Source organism: Plutella xylostella, chromosome 23 (genome assembly GCF_932276165.1).
Source record: "Plutella xylostella chromosome 23, ilPluXylo3.1, whole genome shotgun sequence".
In the NCBI taxonomy this organism is placed as follows: domain Eukaryota; kingdom Metazoa; phylum Arthropoda; class Insecta; order Lepidoptera; family Plutellidae; genus Plutella; species Plutella xylostella.
The window spans coordinates 496,213-523,999 of record NC_064003.1 but is presented as its reverse complement, the minus strand read 5'-3'; the positions used below and the strand labels follow the sequence as shown (position 1 = coordinate 523,999).

Here is a 27,787-nt window from a genome sequence, read left to right as displayed (position 1 = left end):
CATCATTCTCAGGGACTGGGCACTGTGTCTGTCTATCTGGTTTTAGGTCTAAGTCTTAGGTTTTTGGATTATGGAAAATAAATTTACATAGCAAATTATGAAGTTTTAAATAATCTAAAGTACCAAACGATATCCACTGCTTTTTAGAGGTATCTTAAATGATATGATGAGTTTTTCTTACTACTCCATGTTTGTAAAGTTACCTCCCAGAAAGTTCAAATTCTGTTGGTAGGTGGCACCTCTTTATATAATTATGTAGCCTTAATAAATAACCCATTGAATAAACATCATCCCCGTCGTTACAATACTATCAGTAGTACATCGATATTCAAGCAGCATTAGGAAATGCGTTAAAAACTCAGCATAGTTAAGAAATACTTACTGTGATTGTGATACTTACTTTGATACTTATTTTTGAGCTACCGAAAAGTAAGAAAACTTAAGGGCTGTAACTTAGGCTAACAGCCGTTTCTAGCGGAAATTAAATTCACTTCTTGATTGGCGGTGCTATTTAGTCCTACGAAACATCACATTTTTAACCGACTACGAAAAAAAGAGGAGGTTTTTAATTCGTCTGTATGTTTTTAAATGAAATGAACCATGAATCACAGGGAAAGTATTTGATCATATATTTTTAATTCCTTAGCGAATCTACTAAAACATAACTAAAACTAGCTAAGTACTTACTTATTTTTATTTACAATAATCACTGCATCCCTTATTCCAATACTAATGTACAATACTGTCATGTATTTTACGGATATAATTAAATTATATTGAAATAATTAAGAGTACAACTATGTTAACAGCATAACTTTGAAAACGGTAAAACGATGGCGATTTTTTTAATTTTTAAATAAGTATAGTATAAAAGACGTACCTATTATTTCGGTGTTATTATAACTATTACAAAGAATATTAAACTTTTTTTGGTATTGACACTTGTTAGTGTTACTGTTTCAAAGTTAGTTAGTTTACGGACTCCAATAATACCAGTGAATATTAGCTTTGGTGTAGAGCGAATCGAATGCATTTCATCTACCTACTCTTGTAAGTATTACTATTCAAATGATGTCTTCTTACTGTACTAATAATACCTATAAATAATAAAATAAATAGATTTGGTTTATAAGTTAACAATATCCTGTAGCGGTTGGTTTTTCAGATACGACTTGATGGCGCTGTAGACGTTCTTGATAGCCGAGTCTAGGACTGGCTTGCCGAATTCAGTCATTAGCGTCTTCCAGTTGGTGTTTATAAACGTCAGCATCGTTTCACCTGGAATAAATAATTGTATTTATTTATTAAAATACGAACACATAACAATATCAGAACATAAGTAACCACCCTGTAGGGCAATTTTTAAAGAAAGAAAATCATTACTGATTTAACGATCATTATTTCATTCCCCTCGTTTAATCCAAAATCATCATCGGAAACCCTGTAGGTATATGTTATTTTCCGACGGATATAATATATCAAAAACGGCTTACCCAGAAGTTTGTTTCCATTGAACAGGTTGGTGAGGTCGAAGTGCGCGTAGTCCCTCACTTCGAACTTGAACTTGTAGCTGCTGAGTTCAATGACCTCGACGCCATCTTTGTTCTTCACGATCGTAAACGGCATCGTCAGGTCAGTCTTCAGGTTTTCTGAAAAATCACATACATTATATAAAGATAAGGAATTGTGGTGGGGTAATGGATAAGATCTCAGCTCTCATTAGAGAAGCCGTGGGTCATATTTTGCCATGTAAGTACCAATGAATTATTTAGAAATAAATAATTTTATTACGAATATCAAGATTCGCGAAGACCAGACAGCGTGGGGGTTAGTGACTCAGGCTCCTGTCCGAGGGTCCGGGTGTGATACCCGGCCGGGGCTGATGTACCTTCCTATGTTTAAAGGCAAATCTTTATACTCGGGTCTTTGATGTCCGAGGTGCATGTTATAGGCAATAACTACCTAAGGCATATTAATTTTCACGGGAAATTCATGGTGGTATTCAGTAACAGGTATTACTGAACAATTCAGTAAAGTATTCCGAAAACACGTCGCCGAAAATTCAATTCCTTTTCGGAATTGGAAAATGTAAATCCCTCAGGTCATATTGAAAGTTTGGACTGAAATTCAGTATCCGTTCATTTAACTGGGGAAAATTAAAATATAATGAACAGAACAGTGCGTTATGATGAATAAAATGAAAATAAATATAGATTATGACGGCGTACTTAATTATTCAGGAAGAGTGCTATAATGTAGATACAATGCTCTTAACATTATCCTTGGGTCCTGTCCAAATCAAAACATAATGTGTAGCTAGCACAACTAATTGTTAATTGTTTAGTTTAAAGTTGCGTAAGTTGCATTAATTGTTTATCCTTAAACCTTGGAGCAGGCACAACATCAGCAACCATGGCGGTGTAGTTATGTAGGTTGGGGTCTCTTTAGTCAAACTATTTAGTATTCCGTCGCACGGACAGTCGGACATCCTCTCGGAACAGGGCCATTCATCATGTGAATCTTAAATCTAGACATCCGAACTGAAGGTGCATACTATTGATTAAGACGTATCTAGATTTACGGAGTATACCTATAGGCTTATTTAGGTAAAGTAGCCTATATCGGGAGATGATATTTGAAAGGTGGTCCCATGGGAATCCCAGAATAAAAATAGCTTCTAATAACGCTTAGCCTCTGTTTCTATTGGTAAAGTTCATATAGATACACATTAACTTCAATCTATGGTATGCCACATCACCATCATCATCATCATCATCAGCCACAGCCACATTGCCACAATACTCTGTCCTCAGCCTTTCACTACCTCTTCCAACCACTACCTGTCTAAGGCCGTCGGTCCAGCGGGCCGAAGGGCATTCGACGCGCTTTTGTCTGTTCATAATCTCCACTCGAAAACCTCACTACCCAAACCGTCATCGGTTCCTCAGCAAATATTACCAGCTCAATGAAACTCCATACCATGCTTCTAGTACTTAAACAGAGTAATATTAATCAAAAACTCACTCAATTTAATATTGCAGTTCCCGTCTCCCGAGATGGGCAGGATGAGCAGCCGCCCGGCCGCCTTGTAGCGCCCCTTCATCACGATGTCGGACCCGTACACCAGGTGGATCTGCTGCTTCTTCATGTCCACACTGGAAGGAGAGAGAGAGAGAGAGAGAGAGTTAATTAATGGTAGAAATGTAGAGAACCTGCTACCCTTTGCACAGCACAAAAGTTTGCTCGCTTTGGTATTATTACGATCTAACAAAGATATTGCGATTGCCTCTCAGTTTCTGAGACATCGAAAGCACAAAATAGTCGACGTGATCAATGTAATTAACAAAAAACGTAGCGATATCAAAACGAGTGAACTTTTGTGCTGTTAATAGGGCAGCTGAAAGTATAACGGTCCTGATAAATAGTAACGAAACTGACATCAGTTTATACTTCAATCGGGGAGGCTTTTCACGTAGGTATATTTGTAGTTATTAACCAATATTGTCTACTACGGTTAACTATTATTTTTCCTACATAGGTAGGTATGTACAGTTAGTCACTTTTATACCTTGTCAAAATCACAAACTTCCTATACATTCATTCAGACATTGACGGTTTGATATGTAGGTAGTTTGACACACCATAATGACTACGATACGCCCCTTTACTGTCAAAATGAAACACAATTTGAAAACCCACATTCTTGTGAATTTTACTGTAATAGTTAAGTACTTATAATAGTTTGTGTCAAAATATTATTAAATTGTCACTCCTGAAATACCTTCGATGATCTTTGATCTCTTCATTGTAGAATTAACGGATACATGTGAAAAGCACATACTTATGTACAAATAGTATACATACTTCGTCTAAATACAGTCAAAGTAATTTTAATTGTTTACAAAACTTTGGAAAATAACCAGTAAAATACCTAATATAAAGTTGCTTCCTTATCCTTTAAAACTTATCAAATGTAGAGTATCGTGAGAGTATCCAACTAAACTAATGGTCCTCTGAGAAGATTCCATCAGCCAACACTTTATCGATTAACTTGGCACCATCAGAGTTGTCCTCGTTTCTTGTATGTTCCTGCATATTGGTACCTCATAAGAACGCCCATAATTTGATTGGGTAGGGATAAAATTGTGTTTAAAAAAATACAAAATTTGGAGTAGCATTGCTATTTAACTTACCCCGTTAGGCAGTAAGTTGATACTTGGACTACCATGCTTGGCATTGGGTACCTATTAAGTCGTACCCTGTATGATGTATTGGGAGAGGCCTATGTCCAGCAGTGGACAACCTACGGGCTGATGATAATGATAATACATGATGGTTTAAATAATGTACCTATGGTATGTATATACATAGTTGAGTCGACTTGGAGGACATACCATACCTATTTTTATCCAATATTGAATTTGAACTCGCTAAATCTCACACATCACGTGCGTCATCATATTTTGCACCTAATCCTTATAATAAATAAAGTAACTTATGTGTTTGTTCAATACAAAAAACTGCCAAATATCACGGCAACATACTTAGGTATAAGAACTTTATCCACTTTAATCCCTAAGGGACCTGAGTAAGTTTTCACGGGGAAACCACTGAACGCATTTAGGTACACACAGTTTGGTATGCCGAAAGCATTAACAATTATGTTTTTTTATCAAGGAATTCTCGCGGGACAAAATGTAAAGGCGAAACTTAGCTCGTGGAAAAAACTAGTAAGTAGTTACATAATTTATTATAAAATATTACTTACTCCAACTTCTCAATCTTGCTCTTCTTTAGCCCCACAATGTCCAAATCCCTCATGTTGAGTATGAGTCCCGCCAGCTCGATCTTGATTTCATCGACTAGCATGGGGTCGAGTGGGGCCGTCCCGTACTCCGGTAGGCCCTCCGCCAAGAACGGCAGATACGTCTGCACCGACTTCGATATGCATGGAGCGTCGGTGATGTCGCATTTCTGGTACGGCGTCGCTGGAACCCGCAATGGATGATGATGTTTACAAACAGCCGTTGGTAAAGGTTTGTTTTGGTTTTGCGCTATATGGATGTTAAGTTTTACGCAATGTTGATGTGATTGTAATTTATCTACATCACTGTTAATGTTAATGTATGTAACTATACAATTAAATGCAAAAAATATATATGTAAATGAATAATGTTGCGCCACTTTCTTAGCGGTTGAATTTTAATCGAGGTTCTCGCAACTCTGTCCTTGATCTTGAATAGTATCATTGCTTTAGCGATGCGCAGATTTTTAAAAAATTAAACCTGAGCAGAAGCTATTTGTTTGTTAGGAACAGTTATACTTAAAAAAAGTCACACAGATAAATAATATATCTGGTGGTTGATGTTAAAAAAACACCGGCCGGCAAATTAAAATTAAGAAACACTTAGTAGGTAGGTAGGTTCGATTATGTATCGATAATATTGCAGTAAAAGTAGTTACTGCAATACAATATGATATCTTATACTCATATATATGTATCGCGGGCTGGTTTTTAACTGGTCTAGACACATGGTTGTTAAAAAACGAGTATGTTTCGCAAAGGTTGTTTACATTGGTCGTGAATTTGCAGCCGTGATCTAAATATTCTGTTTGTTTTTGATGCCCAAGTTTAATGTTTGCTTTTATTTTTTACGCCGGCTCCATAACTATAATAATATTGGGTAACTCTTTTGTATCTCTTACTATAAGGTGTTTAAGGCCAAAATGGAGGACAGTAAATATACGAAGTGGAAAATATGGATGAGCAAGGGTAAGTATCTTTGCCGTAGTCAAAGTAGGTACTTATCGTAAAAAATATATCTAAGGACACAAAAAAATATTTTAGCGTAATTTTAATAGTTAAAACGTAATTATGTTCTTTTTTGGATTATTTTCTATTAATAAATTGTATGCCACTCTAAGTCATATAGTTTTTAGGTTCAATTAAAAGTATTATTGATCCATTTCAGTTTTCAATATAAAATTCTCCGTTTTATGAGTTAGGACGTCATAGTAAAAGTTACAACGTGTTCAAAAGCCGACCTCTCGATTTAAAAAAAAACATGATTCATTCGAAGAGAGGACAATGAACTCAATTAGCTTAATAGGTATGTATGTACCCATGTGGTAATGTGAAAGGTCACAAGTTTAAACAATGCTTTAAGTTTTTTGAATATCACACTGTGAGTTTGAGAAAATTGTAGTACAATGTGATGAAAGGCTATAATTGAAATTTCATGTGTGAAATGAAATTTAATTGGTTATTTTGCCAAGTTCTAGTTGATGATGTTATGTCCATTTATTACAATACCTAACCCCAAATCTCAAAAAATAACAGATTTTTATAAATTGACTTAAATAACACTATAACTTACATGCCGAATGTATGAACACTAATTGCACCACTATAAACAGAGTTCTAAAGATCATTTTTATTTATTTATTTTAAACTTTATAATTAAATTATTTAAACTCAATGTTCTGACAATGTGTGCACTGTCCGAAAGCTGGAGCGCTTATCAAGAATTAAATGGCTCTTTTTATCTTATATATAAAGTGTAAAATCGCATCCAATGTCAATGTCAGGCAGGTGTCGCAACTCGCATGCTTATCATATAAACTGTAGTGTAAAAAAAACTCGCTAAAATCATCACTTAGGTAAACCTATCAGTGAAAATCTGTAGGTATAACTATTACCTAGTAATGATGAAAGACTCTGGTTTGGTTCCCGGTCGGCTTGGGACCAAAATTTACCCTGAGGGTACCACCCTTGCCCAATACTTCTAACTTCAGCTCTTTGGTTCATTCATCCCGATTGGTTATTGTTATGAGAGTGACGGACGCCAGCGTTATTGGGATCACATTTTGATACGGTCCACTCTTGTTCTCAATGAGATTGACCTGAGAATATGAGTCACATAATTATGTTTACAAACACAACGTGGTTGATTGACTCGGACTCACTGATTGCAATACATTATTGTATTTGTGTTTTATAACTAAGCTCAAATTGAAACATGGCTGTATCGGGTTTGAAATTTATTTAAAATTGTCTCTTTAGGTATTTATGCTGAGAAACTCCTGAAATAATCAAGGTGCCTTAATATAAATAAAAACAAAGAAACAATTATCGAATTTGTAAGAACTTATACAATTTTATCGGGTTTCTTTGAGTACCTATAGTAAAAATATTAAATCACTTTCTAAGATGATAAGGAAATTCATGTAAAATGTACATTTAACTATGGTTGACAGAAAAATATTTTAGCTGGTCCATGATAGTGAGTATTGTGACTATTTATGTAATACTACTAGGTCAGTACGTTACAAAATAAAATAACTCCGGGTGCCCTGTCCTGATATTAAAGCCTTAATCGGCACGGGGCTTTGAGACCATATTCTTCATTTTGTCGTAAAGATCTGATCTTGGGTTTGTCATGGTGGTGAAAAGACTTGCCAGATATCCAGTAATATATAGTGGCCTATTATATATTATTTAACGAAGCGATGTGATGGTTTTTATAACTATAAATAAGACTACTACATACACCTTACCTATAAAATTGTATGGTCAGCAGTTGAAAAGGGTATGTAGCTTTAAGTACCTCGGGCATATTGTCAATGAAGACCTACATGATGACGATGATATTGAACGGGAGCGCAGGGCGCTGGCAGCCCGCGCGATTATGTTAGCTCGCAGGTTAGCTGTTTGATTGTATTTTTATTACACTAAGGTGGAATTTCACCAAACGCTAAACGTATTTAGTAGCCTGTCAAACGTGTGTCAGTTGGTACAAAATGTATTTAAAATTTGACTTAAATGCAATTTTAAATACATTTAGCGTTTGGTAAAAGTGACCCTTACATAGGTTAAGTTTAATTGTTCCTAACAAAGTTTGGCTTTTGTTGAAATAAAAGTTTTTATTATTATTACGAGTAATAATAATACTTAGCCTCAGTTGCTGACTGCCCGTTTGGGACCATTACTGACCAGGCCCTGTAGCACGGGGCGCTATTAAGACGTGACAAAAGTTCTCCGTCGCGCTCGCTCTTGAGGCTGCGCGATGTGAGTGAGCGCGATGCAAAACTCTTGTCACGTCTTAAATGCGCCCCGTACTAGCCGTTCTGGACGGTAAACTACTGTTATTTTACGTATTGGGAATAAGTTAGATATACCAAGGAACGTCCAGTAAGTAATATCTGACTACTCCATCCATTATATAAGTGATCATAATTAATGAAACAAACGTATTCATGCTGTTTTTGATTCCTTAAGTCACCCCCTTTCCCTTTACTACAAATACAAAATTTTGCAACACTCTGTATAAATTACCTTTGTACTTTTCAATGAAAATTCTTATCATAAGTCTGGTACAATCCACAAAAATGTGTTAAATTACATATTAAATAATGTGACTATGACATAAAACATTCATTTGCAAATAATGTTTTTGTATAATGAGCGCTAATTTTATTTTCATACAAAAGACATCAACGCGTAGTAAAAGTTCTAATAAAATTTTGTTGACTCGCGGCATCCGGTATTGAAGAAATCACCGTCAGTTGCTGTTGTATCAAAATAATAGTAGATATTTAAAGTTTTTAGCGTCTTAGTTGTGTGCCTGAAATATTAGGACTAACATAAAATCGATGACAAAATAATATTATAAAGTTATACAGGTTGTTTCAAAACTGGTAAGTACCAAAGTTTCTGTATAGAATCTTTATTTCACGAATTTTGAAAAGTTGTAAAACAATGTTATTTACAAAGCCCTTCTGAGTCACTTGCTTTTTTTAACGCTTTTTTAAAACCCTGTATTGTCTTGAAAAGTTGAAGTCTTGTACTTTCTATATATCATCATCAGCAAATACTTAAATCTCCCAAACACTATAATCGATATGAATTAAATATCAGAAAAAATATATTTTATTAATAACTTATATTAGGTTTAGAAAAAATAAATTATGAGTAAGTAAACTAAAATAGAGCAAAATAAAAAAAAACACACACACACACACTCACGCCTTGTACTACTGTACTCCCTTGCGGGGTAGGCAGAGGTGCATTGCTGCACCCACTTTTCGCCAGTGTTATGTTTAGTCCCAATGTAATAGGGGGCGAGCCTATTGCCATTTTACGGGCACATCCAAGACCCGAGAACAAATATCTGTGTTTATACAAATATCTGCCCCAGCCGGGAATCGAACCCGGGACCTTCGGCTCAGTAGTCAGGGTCACTAACCACTACGCCATTCGGCCGTCAAAATAAAAAATAGGAAATTATTTAGTTTGGGAAAAATATAAATGAACTGTTGGTTTATCAGTTTAATGGATCTAACGCACGTTCTGCCTGCATTCTCATAGCACGTGGCACGTGGCTCCAAACGTTACTTACGAGCAATTTCTTCAGAAAACTTCAACCAACATTCATAAGGCCTTAAGGTCTATTGCAACTTAGCAGTTGCAAAAGTAACTCTATAAAAACAAAAATCGGATGGAAACATTTACGTCCGAAATATTAACCGACTAAATTGAATTGCCTTTACTTGTTTTCTCGCAAGTTCCAGAGATGGTTGTTTGAATTCGCTACGGTTGTTGTATGTCAAGGCTTGTGCTGTTACTAAATGCATGTGTTTGTAGAACCGGTACCTACTGTGCGTGGATGTCAAACGTATATCCGTCCTCGCTTTCCGTAGCGCCGGCTGACGTTGCACAACACACTATTTATAGAGGTAGAGATGGTTCCGATTTAATGTGTAGCAAATTTTAATGTCATCCTTGGCTGAGGCCTATTTGGCACAGAGGATGATTGGTGAATGATGATAATGGTCATGATGATAAATAAATGTTAAACTAAACCATTATTTTTGTAATTAAATGATAATTTGAGAGTGTTATAAGTTTATAAAATCTATGATAGTCATCGTCAATAATAAAAAGCCTTCCATAGCCATTTGGACCAAAGCATTCACACTGTCGTTTCTATAGCAATTTTTCATTACGTACATTTTATTATATGTGTATATCAAGGGGCTTTTGTTATATTCAATAGAATTGTATCATGATTTGTTAAGAGATGAATTTATAAAGGATAATCATATCTACTTTTGTATTTAAGCGCATAATGAATAATGTATATGATGGATACAATTGCTTATAATTTGTAAACCATTAGACTATTAGTACCCAACGCCTGACATAAAACAAAAGGTTTTCATATTAATGTACGTTATCGAGCTCTACGTCAAATCATAGGCGCTTTTTATACTAATAAACATGATAAAATAATGTTACTGCCAAAAAATAATTAATTTGGTTTCTTGGTTTCAAAACCGGGTTTAGTTAAGTACTTTTGATATTTTATTCGATAACTACACTCAAATTAATTGTTTTTTAGTTTTTTACAGCCTCTTAAAAGAGAGTGGATACTTATCAATGTGGGGACTTGGGCATTCCAAATATCGCCATTTTCGTGGTAATCATCTCCTATATATTACCTACCCGCTGTTGGACATCCACACCCAGCCACTGCCGGCAAGTTGAAAGAAAGAAGAAAGAAACATGTATTTAACGTGTCTAAGTTCCACGATCCAACGGGCAGGAGGGCATCCCACCCAACCAACGCTCGCCTATTTGAGAGTTCGTTTACACCAGCGGTCATAAGTTACTCAGTAGGTATAACCTGGCTAGGTTTTGAAGACCTGAAAAGTCCTGAATGTTCTATTGAGGTTTTTTTTCCTTTGGATTTAAGTTTCTACGCAACTTTTTTGGCTAAACTCCCATCAATTAGACATCACAGTCGTCAATCCAGAATGACAACTTAGGAGTTGTTGTTGTTAGTATTGTACCATAGTTTGACAATTGTTTCTGTGTTTGTACTGACTATGCCATGTAATTACGAGAATAATAATAATATAATATATATAATAATAATATAATATCGTAAATTTTCTTAAAACCCCATAGCAATGCGAGGATTAGGAGAAACGGCATAGAAATAATATCCTGAGGAAAGTTCCACTGGAAGCTATCGATTAAAAGCTCCATCATATTAGATGTGTTTATGTTTTTTACAAGGTCAAGTTTTGAATATTCGCAAATTAATGACGTAAGTGCTTTGACGTACATCACATACATACACTTTTCTAGAGTCCACTTCAAAACCAGTTTTTATAAATATTCATTAGAAATTCATCATTTAAATTAACGAACAGGCGTTTTTGTGTAGCAAATGTTTTGCTCTGTTTTTTTCTGCTAAATTTGAAACCCGTGTAAAGCTTGTCGTTCTAGACGAGCAAAAATGATATTCTTATGTTTGCTAAGACTGCTGGCGAATAGCCCGATATCAGCCGAACATTTTAAGGTCAATGATACCTCTTAGTACAGTCATGATAATAGAAGTAAGTGCTGTTCATAGAGGTAGGTATGAAAGTGGTCAGATACTGGCATTTTTACATTGAGTCCTATAAATAACAAGACTAGTCTTGCTATTTATACCTAGGTACCAACTACTTAAGATTCTGACTTAAATTACGCATACAATCATGAATAAATTGATTTCCTCCAATACCTAACGGAAAACTTCAACATTAAGTCGATGTTGTTGTGAAAACATATTATTATTATTGTCTGCGGAAGTGCGTTCTTGTTAGTAAAAACAAGAGAATTCGAGAAATAAGGATGTTGATGGGATGGCCTTACTGATACATAAGTTTAAAAAACTCCAGGCTCATTTTAAAGTCGGTTAAAACTGCGCAGGAGCATATGCCAAGTGATGCGGTAGTGAACCTGGTTCTGGAACTTGTGGTCGCAGTTTCAAATCCCACCCGGGGCAAATATTTGGCGTACTTACATATTACAGGTTCTGTCCTAGTTTAGGGTCGGTCAGAAATATTTTTTTCTTGAATTATCGTGTTTTGTCACACGATTTGGCATCAAATCCTGTAAACCTGTGAAATTAAAGGATCTTTAACTATAGGCTTACGATGTACTATGGGAATTACTAACTAAACTTGTCTTTTCCCAGTAGACAGCTAAATGCCTTGGGAATCCCTCTATCCCAGTTGTGTGAGGGAATCCCAAGTGTAGGTTTTATCGTTAAGTGTCCCGGTTTAAAAATAGCATAGTTTTGTCCCGGTTTTTCCAAGTTTTGCTGTACCCATAATAATATATAAATTTTGTAGCAGTTTACAAATTTTGCGGCCCGTTGCATTCAACTCTTCCTGACTTACGGTTAAGAGTATAAAAGCATTTAACAAAATTGTGAAATGATAGAGTTTAATTTTGCGTCATGCTTTAGCTAACGGTTAAAACGAGTTGATTACATATTTAATTGGGAATATAAGGAATAACATCAATATTTTTAACCTCTGTCTTCACTTTATATATTTTTTATTATTGACATTGAATCAGTGTGTCTTTTACAACAATTAACTAAAATTTAATTGTTACTTGTTACTGACTATAATGTTTGTTGATCATGAGACTTTTTCAGTAAGGACTTCATTTTTTATGAACGCAAGGACCTTTAGTTTAACCTCACTCGTGTTAAAGATTTTTTTATAACAATAAGGACAGTTCTTGCCTTTGTATTATAAGTATTAAGTTCAATAAGTTATGTACACGCTTACCTATATTATTCTATGCTTAGTTTTACTACCACAATGCAACCATCTGAAGTTAACAAAATAATTATTAATCATAATAAATAGTTAAACCTGCGACCATCTTCCGTTTAAACTATAAAGTTAATGATATCTGAATATGTTAATTTTCTAGATAATCTATGTCTGACGCACATGCATGTAGGTAGTAGGTACAAATACTACAAATGGTAGCTGAGAGTCCAGCATCCAAAGGTCAGTATTATCTGATTGATTCCAAAAAAAACAAAAAAAGCTGCTGAATAGTACCTACCTATAGAGGTGGTAAAAAAGCAACTAATCGATGGTCAACGGTCGATGCGTTTTCCTTGCCACTAAAATCAAACGATAAATACGAAATATCAATGGTTCCTAAATAAATAATAAACAAATATTTTCTGGATTTCCAGGACTTACTATAGATGTTAATCATAAGAAGGTGCACTGTAAAATAATTAAGCTAACCAACAAATTTATGTCCTATTATATACCTAATTACTAATCTTATTTTGATATAAAGTATGTACCTAATGATTACGTTTTCGTTAGGAATAACAAACATGTAAGTAGTAAGTTTGGACTGTAAATGCTATTTCTTTATTTAGTCCAGTTAACATTGCATCGATCAAACAGTGCTCCTATCTACATACATAATGCATTTAAAAAAATCGATTCTGTCGTTTTAAAATGATGTGCTCAACATGATTTGTGAACATTAGGTACTTTTATCCCTAAGTGATTATCTCCCTTTTTTGAGAAGTAGGAATATAACTCAGAATATCATTGGGGTGTGTGTGTGATAGTCCCTCTGTAAGTATGTATACTTGAACTTACGAGTATTCCACAATGGAATACACAACATTCACCCTTAATTATTATGATTTCGGACATGAAGCCGGTGATTCATAGGATTTTCAACAAACTCACTAAATATCCACATTCAGCAAAAACAATAAATATAAGTTAACACAACTAAGCTGCTATATACCAGAATACAATAATATAGAAAATATATTTACATCTTCATGTTAAAATTAACATAAAATTTGGAAGTAGTGAGTAGTTTCATGGCAATAATAGCTATTTACGTGACCTCTGCACTAGGCGTTACTATTACTATTTATGTACCTAATAATCTTAGCTACTGTGGTTTTTTCATAAATACCTTCAGCAGGACTTCACGTCTCAAATACAGACAGGACTCTCTGAAGCTTCAACTCATTTTATTACCTCCAACCTTGCTCGGGTCACCAACAAAAACTGGTATAGGACGTCATAGCATTTTTCACGCTGACTCTATATAAAATGTTACGCAAACGCAACGTGGTTTAGTAAGAAGGTTTCACAGACAAGGCAGGACGTGGTGGCAAGATGCTCGCAGTGAAGTTGTTTGTACTCTGTGTGTCAGTGGCTGGCTTCAGCGATGCGGCTCACTTGCGTAAGTGTCACTTGAACAAGTGTTACAGTCCGACAAAGCTAGATTTGCAACGGGTAAAAGATGGGAGATATATTTTTGTTTATATACTGGTAGCCCTAAATTAATAATTAGGAATAGAAACAAACGATAAATTGTTGCCCTTATTATTTATTTTGTTTCTATTGTAAAGAAGGCATTGTTGGACTCTGCTTACAATATAGGTATTAATTAAAGTAAACAAAATAAGAGGTTTATGTCAAAGTTCATAGGTATCCTTATATCTTACCGTTCAGATATTTTTTTAGGAACATTTACTGAAAAAAGCTATGGTAAATAATATATAAAGAAAGTAATAATAATACTATATTGTTACCTTTTCTATTCTAGGTTTTCTTGCTACAATTAGCTTGTCCTTAAAAATTCGGAAAGTTAGCCATGGAAATACTTTTTGCGTCGAGGTGAATCTTGCGAAAAAGAATAGCATAATGCATTATTATAAATGAAATCATAATTTACCCTGAATTTTCCTCATAATTGACCTTGACCATCAACATACATACGTGCGGGACCCAAACATAATCCGATTATCATTTATATTTCGTAACCAAGTGTATGCTAATTTGATATTATGCTAATCTCTCATTTGCATATCTAAATAAAAGCATAGAAACATTTATTTTTATTTGATTATGTTTTTATACTGCTAAAATTAGGTGGACCTTAATTTGGTAGGTACTATTTATAGATTTACATTTTCGTTATTATCCTCTATAACTTGATAGCATCGTATATACATAGCTTGAAACTCGATTGATTTGAATGCTATTTTAAAAGGGACTTAAATAAGTATTGTTTTTATTAACAAAGACTTTTTATATCTCTCATGAGAAACATTGTAGGTAATACTTTTTCTAATCCCCCACCAACCAACCCTTAATTCCTTACAGCATCCTACATAAAACCATGCAGCAAAGACGCACCGAAGGAGCAGCTCTCAGCCTGCATCATGGCTCAAGCTAAGGCTGCTCTTCCTCTGTTCACGAAGGGGGTGCCAGAGCTGAACATTGACACCATGGACCCCCTGGCTCTGGACCCCTTCACCGCCAATGCTGGCACCTTCAAGCTGAGGGAAAAGAATGCTTTGCTGCGGGGATTGAGCACTATGGAAGTGCGGGAGGCCAAGTAAGTGATAACTGGACGTATGTAATAATGGGTTCGTTGAGAATGAGTTAAGTGAGTCATTCAAAAACGGCGATACGGCTCGCGACATATCACGTGAGTATAAATGTACAGCGAAAAGCGGGTGACTCACTTGCGAGTCACCTCTGATAACCCCTTCGGGGATTACAGTCGTGAGCATATGCATGAACTATAGTTCAAAAAATACATTTGACGTGGAGATAAAGGGGAAAAGGAGGGCGGGAAAAATACTTCCGACCTTCCTTAGCTACGTTATAGTGCTATATATATAGGTACATTGGTACAAAACTTATTAGTTTTGAAAGACAGCAGAAGGAAATAAAATCCTGGCTCTTGTATGTAAATAATAATTATATATTATGTTTTACTTCGTAAATTGTACTGTATACAAACCATACCATTAATACATTCCTAAACAGACATAAACAAAACATATCAATCAATGTTTGAACTTAGGTGAACTCGCGGTACCACTTTGTTTACTACAAATATTTTCATTGTTCTTAACGTATGAAAAAAAAGGATCTAAACATCTCATTTTAAAAGAAAAATAATATTAATCCATAATTAAAAATGTTTACTAATTATGTTTTTTGACAAAATAATATTAAAAACTTTTAAAATATTTTCCTTATTAATTAATTAACCAGCATTCAGGTAGGTTTACTTACTTTCTATTAAGTTTTGCCTCTCAGTGGCTTGATCCCTTCATCTTCAACTTGGTTTTCCATGACACCTTTGTAAACAAGCGAATTTCTAACGTCGTAAAACAAAAGTGGTTCAGCGTGGACCTCCTGTACCCTCTTGCTCACAATACCCTTATATCACTCTAACCTCCTCTCAGATGGGAACTGGAGAAAAAGTCTGTCAGATGCGTATTTTCGAAACTTATAGAACAAAAGGTTTTCATAATCATGTCCCGAGTTACCTCTATTCAGATTACTGTTACCCCATACCCTTTCTTAAACACCTCCATAACTTCTCTCAGATGGGACCTAGAGAAGAATACGGGGCAGATGAAGATCTTCGGCAACCTGACGCTGAACAGCGACTACGAGGCGGACGGCCGCGTGCTCGTCATCCCCATCACCGGGTCCGGGAAACTGTCCGTGCAGATGTGTAAGTGCCTTTATACTATCATTGGTAGCTATTCTGAAGGCAGTAATTTACTTTTAAAGCTGACAAAAGCTTCTTTAATAAAAAATCTCGACTCTATGAGTGTTCCTGTAAATTTTATTTTTAGCTAGCAAAATTAATACATAGTTAGAATAAGAATAAGAAGTAGACAACGTTAGAATAAGATTTTCTGCCTTCAGAATCGACATCATTGTTATTATTATACGCGCAGGGTGAAAGTTGAGACTTGATTTTGAAGCGCACTCTTATTCCACTCCGAACGGGAAGCTAAGGGGAGCACGATTCAAGATCAAATCTAATTGTATTACCACAAAAAGCTTGAAACATTGTTTAATAAGTGATTAAAATGAAATTTATAGATTTATAAGTAGTTTGACAGAGCTATGTAAATATGCGTTAAACACTCTGTAAGTAATTGTGGTTAGGGTCTAAAGTTTAAGAACTCAAACTATAGGAGTCATAAAAATTACCACTCTTCAAAAGGCACGGAGTGCACGGACATAAAGTCTGTGGAGTGATAATCATTTATTTAAAAACTATAGGAGTCGTGCCATTGTATTGGAAGCCCTTTGCGAAGCTATTTTTCCATAACAGATAGAGCGCCATCTCGGAAACATTAAAGACAATTACGGTATTAATTTTATTATTGTCTATAATATCTCGACAAACATCCACTCCACGAATTTGTTTTTGAAAATTGTAAGAATATTATAAGCTAAGCGTACTTTATACACTTACAACAATGTATGCACATGTTTCTAGGATGTTTATAATTATGTTTTAGTCGTAAACGGAAGATAAATGAAGACAATCTATGCATTATGCAATCTATCATAATAAATCCATTTAAGAAAACTACTTATTAGGTACCAGGCACATACATAATACAACAAATTACTATGTATATTATACATTTTTTATGATTGTTTGCTTGTTAGTAGGTAGGTAGGTACTAAACCATAACATAGGTTAACTACTTACTATGTAGGTATTTATTTAGTCTATCTTTGATGATGATGAGCTATTTTAAATCTCGTCTGCTTGTGGTTTAATCATTTTCATTTTCTCTCAACGTATTCGTATGAAAAGCGCAGTTTTTACCACGGATGAACCACTTCTTACCTACGCTCCTCGGGCTATTAGCAGCCTCGCAGTTTTTTTAAACCATGTTACCAATAACAATCATAACCCCCCTACTATCTCTCCACAGACAACACGGAGATCTCGCTCAAGTACAAGATCAAGCGCGTGAAGGGCCCCGACGGCGTGGAGCACCTCGCCACATACGACCTGAAGCCCACGCAGACGTACGGGCACGTGCACCTGCACTTGTCCAACATACTGGGAGGGGCTGCTATCGGTAAGGGTATAGAATAGAATAGAATAAAATAAAATAGAATACTACTCTGGAGGGCTAGCACAGGCGTAAGACACGCACGTCAAGACGTTATAAAAGATTTCCATCGCACTCGCTCTAGAAGCCGCGTGATGTTAGTGAGCGCAACACGTCCCCATGCTAAGCTTTCAGAAATGAAATGAAATATTATTTATTCGACGTGCAATTGAGAAGAGAAATAGTTTAGAGCCTTAGTTGCATTTAATAATTGCCGGCAATATGCGTTGTTCACTGGTCCATCATCCTGGTATAGGAACTATTTAGTAATGTGTGATCCTGGGAGGTGCCGCTATAGTTGAGTATATACCTCTATGATACGACCTGAATCCCACGCAGACCTACGGGCATGTGCACCTGCATCTGTCCAACATACTGGGAGGGGCTGCTATAGGTAAGGGTCTACCTGAAGGGCTAGCACGGGGCGCAAGACGCAGACGTCAAGACGTGACAAAAGCTTTCCGTCGCGCTCAATCTCGAAGCCGCGCGATCTGAGTGAACGCGACACGTCGCGTCGTCTTGGCGTGCGCGTCTTGCGGCTTTCTTACCGGCAATATACGTTTTCACTGGTCCAATATCCTGGTACCTAGTTTCTATTTATTAATCTGTGATCTTGGGAGGTGCCGCTATATCGGAGTATATTCCACGATAATACGACCAGAAGTCGACGCAGACAGTTTTTCAAAGAACCTAAGGTGATTTCCGAAAAATATGTAGGTTCCAATAAGTATAAGTAAACATTTCTAAGAATCAACCAGCAAAAGATATGTTTACTCAATAGATATTTTCCTCCTGTTATGATCGCATACGACAAATGAATTCCGAGTATATTAACTTAATATGCCTTATTTATGGCTTCAATATGTTTTTTTCTAAGAAATAACATAACAGAATTTACTATTCAATTAAGTGTTAAATAATACCTAGTATATATTTCAATATAGAACGCCAGATAGCTTATTACCTGTTTGAACTACAACCGGCTTCCAACCGTCAATATCCGAATCAATAATAATAATAATAATCTAAGTTTAGTATATAATTTCGGTCAAATTATGCATCGGCCTTTACCGTTCGGTGATAGGTTTGTGGCGAGCTCACGTGCCCACTCGCCTTGAAGCCACATCGCACGTGCGGTGAACCGACTGACGACCGAATATCACTAAAGGAATGCCAAGGATGCCTTCGGTATCTTTCGAATGGATGGTACTTGCGGTCACCATAACATTGACGGCTAAGCTGTAGGTGAAAATGTTATGGAGAGTGTTAAATATGCCCTGGACGTTTTTGATTTTAGATGGCTATATTATAGTGACAAGAATGTATGTGTGTAATGTGGTATCGTTACTCGTTAGTATGTCGTTATATACTGTCTGAGTTGAATGACCGCTAACTGTAAGTTGTATAGATGAAAATCAAACTGTAAAGCGATGCGAATTGATATTATTAGGTAGATATTACTGGCAAGAGATGAGCCCCTTTTTTGATCGAGGGTCAATAAATTATTACTTATCAGCATTCATTTGCCTAGCTGGATATAGGGTTCTAACAATTATTTATTATATATACAAAACTCTGTCCTCGACCATCTTCATTCGAGATGGTCGGATGGACCGATACAGCCACTATGCATACCGGCTGTATCGGTCCATCCGTATCGATTTAAGATTTAGAGTTATGGACCCACGTTTGGGAAATGTTAAACCCTTCATGCGTCTAGTGGCTCTTTGCTGTTAGTTGACAATAATATTGACTATTATTAATATGATCCTTTCTCCCCCAGGTGACACCATCAACCAAGTCCTGAACGACAACTGGCGTGACCTGTTCCGCGACGTGGGACCTTCTCACACCAAGTCCATCTCACACAAGGTGCACGAATACATCAACAAGCTGTACTCACAGGTTCCCTTCGATGAGCTGTTCGTTTAGTGTGACAAGGTTCTAACGGACGCTAGGTTTAAGATTATCTGGTTGTGTGATTTTAGTTTTACATAGCTAAGGATTTTTATAGCGCGTTGAAAACTGGAGCCCTATCGTGAACTCAAAACGAAGTTAATTTGAGTCGAATACAATTGTAATTCGAAGATCTTTATCAAAACAAGTTCGCGATACCTATTCATTTTTATGAAAATTTCGTATCATTTAACCTACTTTCAATAAAGCGTATAAATGATTTAAATTATTGCCATCAAAGCCTTCGTTTCCGGGAATTCCCATCGGTGTATTTTTACCGAAGCTATTCCACGCTTTGCTAGCTCGAGTTTTGGCTTTAAAAATAACAATTAATCTATCAGTAGTAACTTCAGTGGCTCTATGATGGTGGTATATTATAACTCGTACCTACCTACAGAAGCTCAAGGAATAATGTTTATAAATCCGTGATCATGCAACAGTAAAACCTCAAACGAATCCGTAAATAAAACAGTAAATAATAATATCATCAAAGTGCCTTGTGAAAAAAGTAGAGACTTCACTTGTTAAATCAGTTCTTTAATAATTGTACAATTAATTTAACACCGACGGTATTGCATAGATACAGATCATTATTAGACTATAATAAACAGTTACTGTTATAACTTCCGCAGCATTTTGTAACGCACTCATTAGTATGGTACATTATAACAATTTGTTATCGAAAGTGAACAACACATCCTGAAGATGTAGCTCAAATAGAACCTATACTTAGTATATAAGTTAGTACATAATTAGTTAATTACGTAATATTGTTTTATAACGTATTGTTGTAAATACGACTTATTAGAATTATCTGTGATACTGATAATTAAGATTTAATGAAATAAAAACTTTTATAAAAACAGTTGCCAGTTTTTTTCTTCAACTACTCACCTCTAAGTGCATTTTTAAGTTAGTTAAGTAACTAAATTAATATGAGAAAGTTTGCTTGACTAAATGAGAGGATGTCATGGCAATATCACCGATGTCGAGCTATAGAATGTAATTAAGCAAAAGCCTACATAAGCAAAGACAATCTACCACAAAAAACGAAGATCGAAAGCTAGCCTAGTCTTGAGTGACATAATTATTCTGTAGCTCTTAACAGTTCGTCAAAATTAAAGCTCTCTTAAAGTTTGAGCAAACTTTTTTTTTATAGACAGGTACCTTGTTTCCTCAACTGAGCCTATAGAAAGCATACGGTGGAAGATAAAGCAATGAAATTGCCTCTTTCGCGTCCTGATTTTCAGCTGCTTCAATATGATTTTATTTATTACTAGCTGTTCCCGCGCGCTTCGCTTCGCCTTAAAAAGTTTTCCCGTGGGAATTCCGGGATAAAAAGTAGCCTATGTTCTTTCCCAGGATCTAGACCGTATGTATACCAAATTTCATTCAAATCCGTTCCGTAGTTTTGGCGTGAAAGAGTAACAGACAGACAGACAGACAGACAGACACAGTTACTTTCGCATTTATAATATTATAATATAATAATATAATATAATATAATATAGTAAGGATTCATTTATTTCAAGCAACTACTACAACCCATAGAAATAATACATACAATAATACAATTATTAATATACTAATATATGATTAGTCTAACTAATATATCTTACTTATAGAAACTAACTTAAGCTCTAGCACTAATAGCAGGGGGTTTCATTGTCTGTTTTGCCTCCCTGTATCGGCGGAACACTATCCCCGCAGGCCAAAAGTCTCTGTCCAGTAGAACCTTCTGCTGGTCGGCGGGAACCCGAAGACGGAAGGACTTGAAGTCCGTCTGCTTGGCGGACTGCAGTCTCTCGATTGCCATTGATTGATTATACTATTGACTGACATAATGGATTACGGGCGTGTGACTATGTATAAGTATACATAAATATGCATTGCAAAATATTAACAAGTAGGTACATAATTTTAACGCTAAACTATCAAATTTATTTTAATGTGAAGTCGGTTTTTCACCTTGAATATGGACTTCACTTGACCGACTTTTCATCAAACGACCATTTAGCAGACGAGTGGCTATTTTGACACCACACACTTTATATAATCTTCATCTCTATGATACCTTCTACCATTCAAATTCTTGACATTTAAAAACCATTCTGGGTTTTAGCAGTACCTAACAAGAACCCTTACCTACACTAAGGTATACCTATTACTTATGTTAATTGTGCATTAAAAAATGAAATAAATAAATTCATTTTGTATACCTAGCTGTATTGTATAGTTTTATAGATATAGACGTTATAAACGTTATGGCGATGGAAAGAAATAAAGAAAGGAGAAGCGAAGCTCGCAGGAAAAAGCTAGTAAGTAGTAGATAAGACGACTACCACCGCCGCCGCTGCACTGAAGGAATCTAATATCATTAAATCAAAGATTCTTTCTGCGAAGAAAATAAAATTTCTTCGTTCTTTGGACACGGTTTTATCCAATAATGTCCGTAATCTTAATTTAATTCCAATCCAGAGTAAGGAGTTCCATCTTGTATCGATGCAAATCACAGCATTTGATTGCTTTTTATATTTTTTATGAGTGCATTTATTTTTATGCTAAGTAGGTACCTATGTTCCTATTGTTCCATTTACATTTTGTAATGAGGGATGGCCAAGGAGAATATGTGACGAAGTTAGGCAAAAACACATTGTTTTAAATTTAACTCTACTATAAATAGGTAGGTAGGTAACTAGCTACACTAGCTAGGTGAGCTAGTACAGTGGCCAATTCGGCATATTAAATAAAAAAACTATAGTAGGTATATTCTACGTGCCTCAGGTAATTTTTTGGTACTATTTAGAAGTATATACACCTATCTAATATCTATTTTTAAATAAAACCAGTCTACTTATGTTAATAAGATATACCTACTGAATCCGTATACCTACACTATTTTTAGAAATCTTTTTGCTCCATATAGTTTTTGTTAAGTACTTTAATGGACATTCATTAGCATTAGTAATATTAGTATGTATTAAAAATCTTAGAGGGTCTGTAAGTACTCACGTAATTTTTTGGGGTTGTAGACTTGATCCCGTAATGAAGGGTGCATTGAATGCACCCTTACACAGTTTTACAGGTTTTTTCACATACTAACGTCTGTTAGTACCTATGTGAAAAAATCATATTGAAAGGTTTTTTATAATGAAAACGGCCTCATAAATATAGCCTCTTTAGAGGTTACATGAAAATAGTTTAAACCAGTATTTTGCGGCTCTCGCCAGTTCAGCAAACTGAGCTCTCGGTTAAATCGAAAAAACTGAAAATGATAAAAGTTTTTTTTAATTGCACGCGAAATTGCGAATCTGGATTTACTCGCGGAAAGCGTATTAATTTAGTCTTTGATTTTATTATTCGCCAATATTTTATTACGGTCAGTCCATATTGTGGAAGGAGAAGTATTTAAGTAAATAGGCAGGTACTTATAGGTTTATAAGTAGTAGAGAAAAATGACTTTATATTGATTAGAGTTAGAATGAGTGTTATAAAAGGGTATAAGAGGAGCGGTGGTAGCTCAGTCGGGTAAGCGCCCGCTTCTCACGCCAGAGATGCGGGTTCGGATCCCGGTGCTGACATGTACCAATGAGTTCTTTTCTGAATTTAAGTACAATGTATACCATCGCTCTTACGGTGAAGGAAAACATCGTGAGGAAACCTGCATATCTAGACTTAGCACATCTAGATATGTGAACCCACCAACCCGCAGTGGACCAGCGTGGTGGGTAATGGTCCAAGCTTAGGAAGGCAGTTTAGACCTTGGGGATATGCACAAAGGTTCCACTCGAGAGAGCCAGGTGCAGGTACTGACACCCCCACAGAGAATAGAATAGAATAGAATAGAAGGGTATATAGTAAGTCGAAAGGGGTTGCCTCAGGATTATGATAAAGTGTTTTACTTTGAGAATTCGTGACAAAAATATAATTATATGCGGAAACTTTTTTGGTTACGTGACTTTTTACTAATATGGAAATGCATTTTTTCACGAATTCCCAATAAATATAGAGCTGAATAACCCCTTGACTGTACCCATTTATCTACGAAGTACTTTATAATACTTTATATATAAGTACCTCTTTTAAGTAATGCCTATGCCAAAGTGAAATGTAACCATTTCAGATGTCTACGTTCAGACGATGGCTTAAGCCTTAAATTTTATTAATTTAATTTGAATGTCATTTTCTCAGCACACGTTTTCCTAGAGAAGCCGATAATTTAACCTTTCCTTCGATTTCCTTTGGCAGCTCCCAGCCCCAGCCCGCCCCAGCCACGCCGCCAAGTGAACCATTTCCAATCGGAAATTGAAAACTGCAATCACATCTTCATCTTAAGTTGAAATTACTGGGAAATCAGTGACTTCCTGCAAGAATAAGGTGGATCAAGGCTTTCATAAGCATATTTTTAGGTATATGCCTACAGAATGAAATTTTATCAGTGAATTAGGTACCCTGAGGTAGGTGTAACTATCTAACTTTTCCGACGTAGTTAGATACTTAGGTAGGCGAGCAAAAGCGAAAAAGGGGTTAGTCCCGCTATGGTATGGTCCCGGTATGGCACCCTCTTAAAATACCTATCAAAAAGTCCCGCTATGGTACCCTTCAGTTTTTGGTACTGTTGTAAAGTAGATCTAAAAGATGGGTACCAACCGGGACCATACCATAGCGGGACTAACCCCGAAAAAGGAAAAGGCTAGCTAAATGACGTCGACTTTCAGAACAAAAATCAAAATAAAAAAAAAACAAAAATGTATTTATTGTTACAAACAAATCATTAACAAAAATGGCAAGGGCCCTTGTACTAGGTGGTAACCTGTATTACTAGGTACCCCGCTCTTTCACCACGACAATAATTATTTTAAAAGTAGCAGTATATTAAAACAAACTCTGTACGCTATTAATTTAAGTTTTAGAATTGTAGGTATATACAGGGTGTTGCAAAATTGGTATACTAAGCCGAAACCTACATGTGCAGCATGGTATATCTAAGCCCGAAACTGAAATCAGAATTTGGAAATTCGCGAAAAAAAAAAAATTTTTTCCATAGTAAAAGTCACGTGACCAACAAAGTTTCTATGGATAATGTTTTTTTTTTTTCGCGAATTTTCAAATTCTGATTTCAGTTTCGGGCTTAGATATACCATGCTGCACATATAGGTTTCGGCTTAGTATACCCTTTTTGCAACACCCTGTATATTATTATAACTATCCGAGTTGGTTAGTAATGTAAAGTGTGCGTGTGTGCGTGTGTGTGTGTGTGTGTGTGTGTGTGTGTGTGTGCGCGTGTGTGTGTGTGTGTGTGTGTGTGTGTGTGTGTGTGGTGTGTATGTGACAATGGGCTAACATTTTAATTAACAAGATTCTCTGTTTCCTTATAGCAAAATTTTAACAATAGATTAGGTAACTTTCTTTTAATTTCGTTAATAGTCAAAGGATAAATTTGAATTATTTTATTTACTTTATTATAGATTGATGAACACTGGATCATAAACTGTTTTTTGGCAAATTTAGTGTTAAATATGGAAGACCTACAGACAATGTCATTTCTTCTTTTGAGCATATGTTGTTTGTCAAATGGTAAGCTTATATGTTTTTTTAATATAATATTTAAAATATACATTTGCCGCGCAGTCAGTAATTTATATGTGTTATGCAATTCATAAGTTGGGAACCGTATCGGCTTAAATTGCATAACTTTTATAAGTGCTCTCTGGGCTCTCTCGATGGTTATAAAATGGGTCTTAGCTGCTCCACCCCACACAGTTATACAGTAACATAAAACTGTGCTTTATAAGTAGTTATTAGAAGTTTAGCATTTGCGACATGTCTTAACTTACTAAACACCCAGATCAGCTTTCTTACCCTATCAGATGTGTTGTTGATATGTGGTTTCCATGTAAGATGCTGATCTAGTGTGACTCCCAAGTATTTAATATTTGTTTCCCTTACGATTTTACTACAGGGGCAATTATTTACGTTAGGGTTCGCACAAGAATGTACTTTAATACTAAACTCAGCATCTGGTAGGGTATTTTTGCGGATCGAAAAAGGTACAAACTTTGTTTTTTTAACGTTCAACGTAAGCAAATTATTTCTTAGCCATTTAGAAACTTTAGTAACTCCGGACTCAGCAATATTCTTTAGGCTGTCCCAGGATTCTTCTTGGAAAATAAGGGCTGTGTCGTCGGCGTAAGTATAAATGTTACAATTATAAGAACAGGGCATTCCTTAATAATGTTAGCTTCACTAAAAATCTCAATGACTTCAGTTCCAACGCTATTTCTCTGTAACCGAGACTAGATAATTGAAACTGCAACCAATTTCATTCAAAATAGTGCGCCCGCGAGCGAAGCAAACACAATTGTGGTCACAATCACTTTACAAAGTAAATAATAAAGCGATTCTATTTACTAACGACTCGCACATCTCTCACTGTTAGATAGTTTGACAGTACTGAAACGGGATGTAGGTATGTGTGTAAGGTCAGACACAGCTATAAGTTAACATATTCATGAGCAACAACCGAAGTCCATATACCGCACCAATACCTGATAGAGAATGATATCCTATTTGAGGTTTTATGAAGTGTAATGTAGCTTCAAAGTACAAAACAACCCTAAACACCGACGATGTTGATGACATAAAAGGTGATGGTGAAATGATGAAAGACGGACAGCCGTAGGAATATAGGTATCCATGATAGGTGGGTAGGTAGCCAAGGAACTTGGTACAGGTGATAAGTTCTACACAAGGAATTTTATTTCTTCTTATAGGTAGAAATGTTTCCAAAACCTCAGTTCCATAGATGGCCGAAGGCAGTACCTACGTTACTATAGGGCCTCCTTTCGTGCGAAATAAGTGGGTAAGAGAACTTCAAATGGCTGTATCGAACGGTGTCAGACCAACGAATAAGTAGGTAATAATCTGAATAGAAGGAAACCAACGGTCTAAACCCTTGGACAAACTAAACAACATAGCCACCACAAAATATGCTTGGTACTATATACAAAAAGGTGATAAAGAATGGTGGCTAAATGGCGATAAATCCCTTGCAGCCGAGAGTGCTCGCTCGATCTGTATGCAAATGTGGAGGAAAATTGCAGCCGGCGGACAGGTGAACGTAGGTACACTGCGATCCACGTAACTTGACCAAAATTGTTTCCTAGAGAAAATAAAACTCAACACACTACAACTCTTTCCAGAAAATATCGTGTGTTACTGTCGTGGCCACAGACACAAGCACACCACACAATACATGTTACTTATAATTATGAACGTCAAGAACTATAACGGCCATTGACATAATTAGGTATTATAACGGCCCTTTTCAGTTTTCAGGTGGTTTGAACCCAACTGCATAACTAGGTAGTAGTAGTAGTATAGGTAAGTATCTTTAATGGATCGACTCATAGAAACATATTTTTGCAACCCCTATAGTAATCTAATGAAACACAGGGGTCTTCTCTGATACTGGAAAATTTTGCCCATAATCTTCACGCTTGGCAGGTGGGTTGAAGGTACCACACAACACAAACTTTAAGCAGTATTGCATGTCTTTAGAGAAACATTTGCTCCGGCCGGGATTTGAACCCGAGAACATTGGCGCAAGAGTAGTGACTGTTCAGTAATATGTGTTCAGGGTACAGAAACTACTAACCGTTGCGCGATCCGGTAGTTTTTGTAGGTAGGTTTAAAGTTATTGGAAAACCCCACTTGGCATGGTTTTTTTATTGTAGAGGTAAATTAACAATTTACCTACCGTTTTTATACAACCCGGACTTAGATGAAGATGGGTGTAATAACTTATTTATGTAAGATAGATGCGCAGATAGTGAGAAACACCTAGTAATAAGTAAGTACCTACCTACATGGTTAAAAACTCAATAAGTTACGAGTATTAACAATGAGCAACGGTGGATTTTAATTAACCGTACTGCCAAGCAAACTCCTTCAGAAACATTTCAAAGAAACAGAAACAATCCTTTTCGGATCTCAGTATCAGAACATTCGAACACACCTCATCTCATGTTAATTCAAGA

The 27,787-nt window shown here is 35.9% G+C and overlaps 2 protein-coding genes across 2 annotated transcripts; one reads left to right on the top strand and one right to left on the bottom strand.

Moving 5' to 3' along the window:
• Positions 1-605: 605 nt before the first annotated feature.
• Positions 606-6,534, bottom strand: LOC105393392 (circadian clock-controlled protein daywake). Its single transcript, XM_038113573.2, has 5 exons — positions 6,378-6,534; positions 4,769-4,988; positions 3,025-3,155; positions 1,494-1,649; positions 606-1,278 (listed from the first exon to the last, which is right to left on the bottom strand). The coding sequence occupies exons 1-5, from the start codon at positions 6,430-6,432 to the stop codon at positions 1,127-1,129; spliced, it is 714 nt and encodes a 237-aa protein (XP_037969501.2). The 5' UTR covers positions 6,433-6,534; the 3' UTR covers positions 606-1,126.
• Positions 6,535-13,926: 7,392 nt separating this feature from the next.
• Positions 13,927-20,613, top strand: LOC105392876 (circadian clock-controlled protein daywake). Its single transcript, XM_011564564.3, has 5 exons — positions 13,927-14,083; positions 15,010-15,244; positions 16,251-16,381; positions 17,610-17,759; positions 19,576-20,613. The coding sequence occupies exons 1-5, from the start codon at positions 14,017-14,019 to the stop codon at positions 19,722-19,724; spliced, it is 732 nt and encodes a 243-aa protein (XP_011562866.1). The 5' UTR covers positions 13,927-14,016; the 3' UTR covers positions 19,725-20,613.
• The last annotated feature ends 7,174 nt before the right edge of the window (positions 20,614-27,787 follow it).

What these genes read in the sequence shown, in the direction of transcription:
- LOC105393392 (XM_038113573.2), bottom strand. Translation starts at nt 6,432, where the DNA reads ATGATCTTTAGAACTCTGTTTATAGTGGTGCAATTAGTGTTCATACAT. An exon ending in AGTGTTCATACATTCGGCAT is followed by an intron (nt 4,989 to 6,377) that starts GTAAGTTATAGT and finishes TGCGGGTTCCAG; the next exon opens with CGACGCCGTACCAGAAATGC. An exon ending in CAATGGAAACAAACTTCTGG is followed by an intron (nt 1,279 to 1,493) that starts GTAAGCCGTTTT and finishes TATTTATTCCAG; the next exon opens with GTGAAACGATGCTGACGTTT.
- LOC105392876 (XM_011564564.3), top strand. Translation starts at nt 14,017, where the DNA reads ATGCTCGCAGTGAAGTTGTTTGTACTCTGTGTGTCAGTGGCTGGCTTC. An exon ending in CAGCGATGCGGCTCACTTGC is followed by an intron (nt 14,084 to 15,009) that starts GTAAGTGTCACT and finishes AATTCCTTACAG; the next exon opens with CATCCTACATAAAACCATGC. An exon ending in ATGGAAGTGCGGGAGGCCAA is followed by an intron (nt 15,245 to 16,250) that starts GTAAGTGATAAC and finishes AACTTCTCTCAG; the next exon opens with ATGGGACCTAGAGAAGAATA.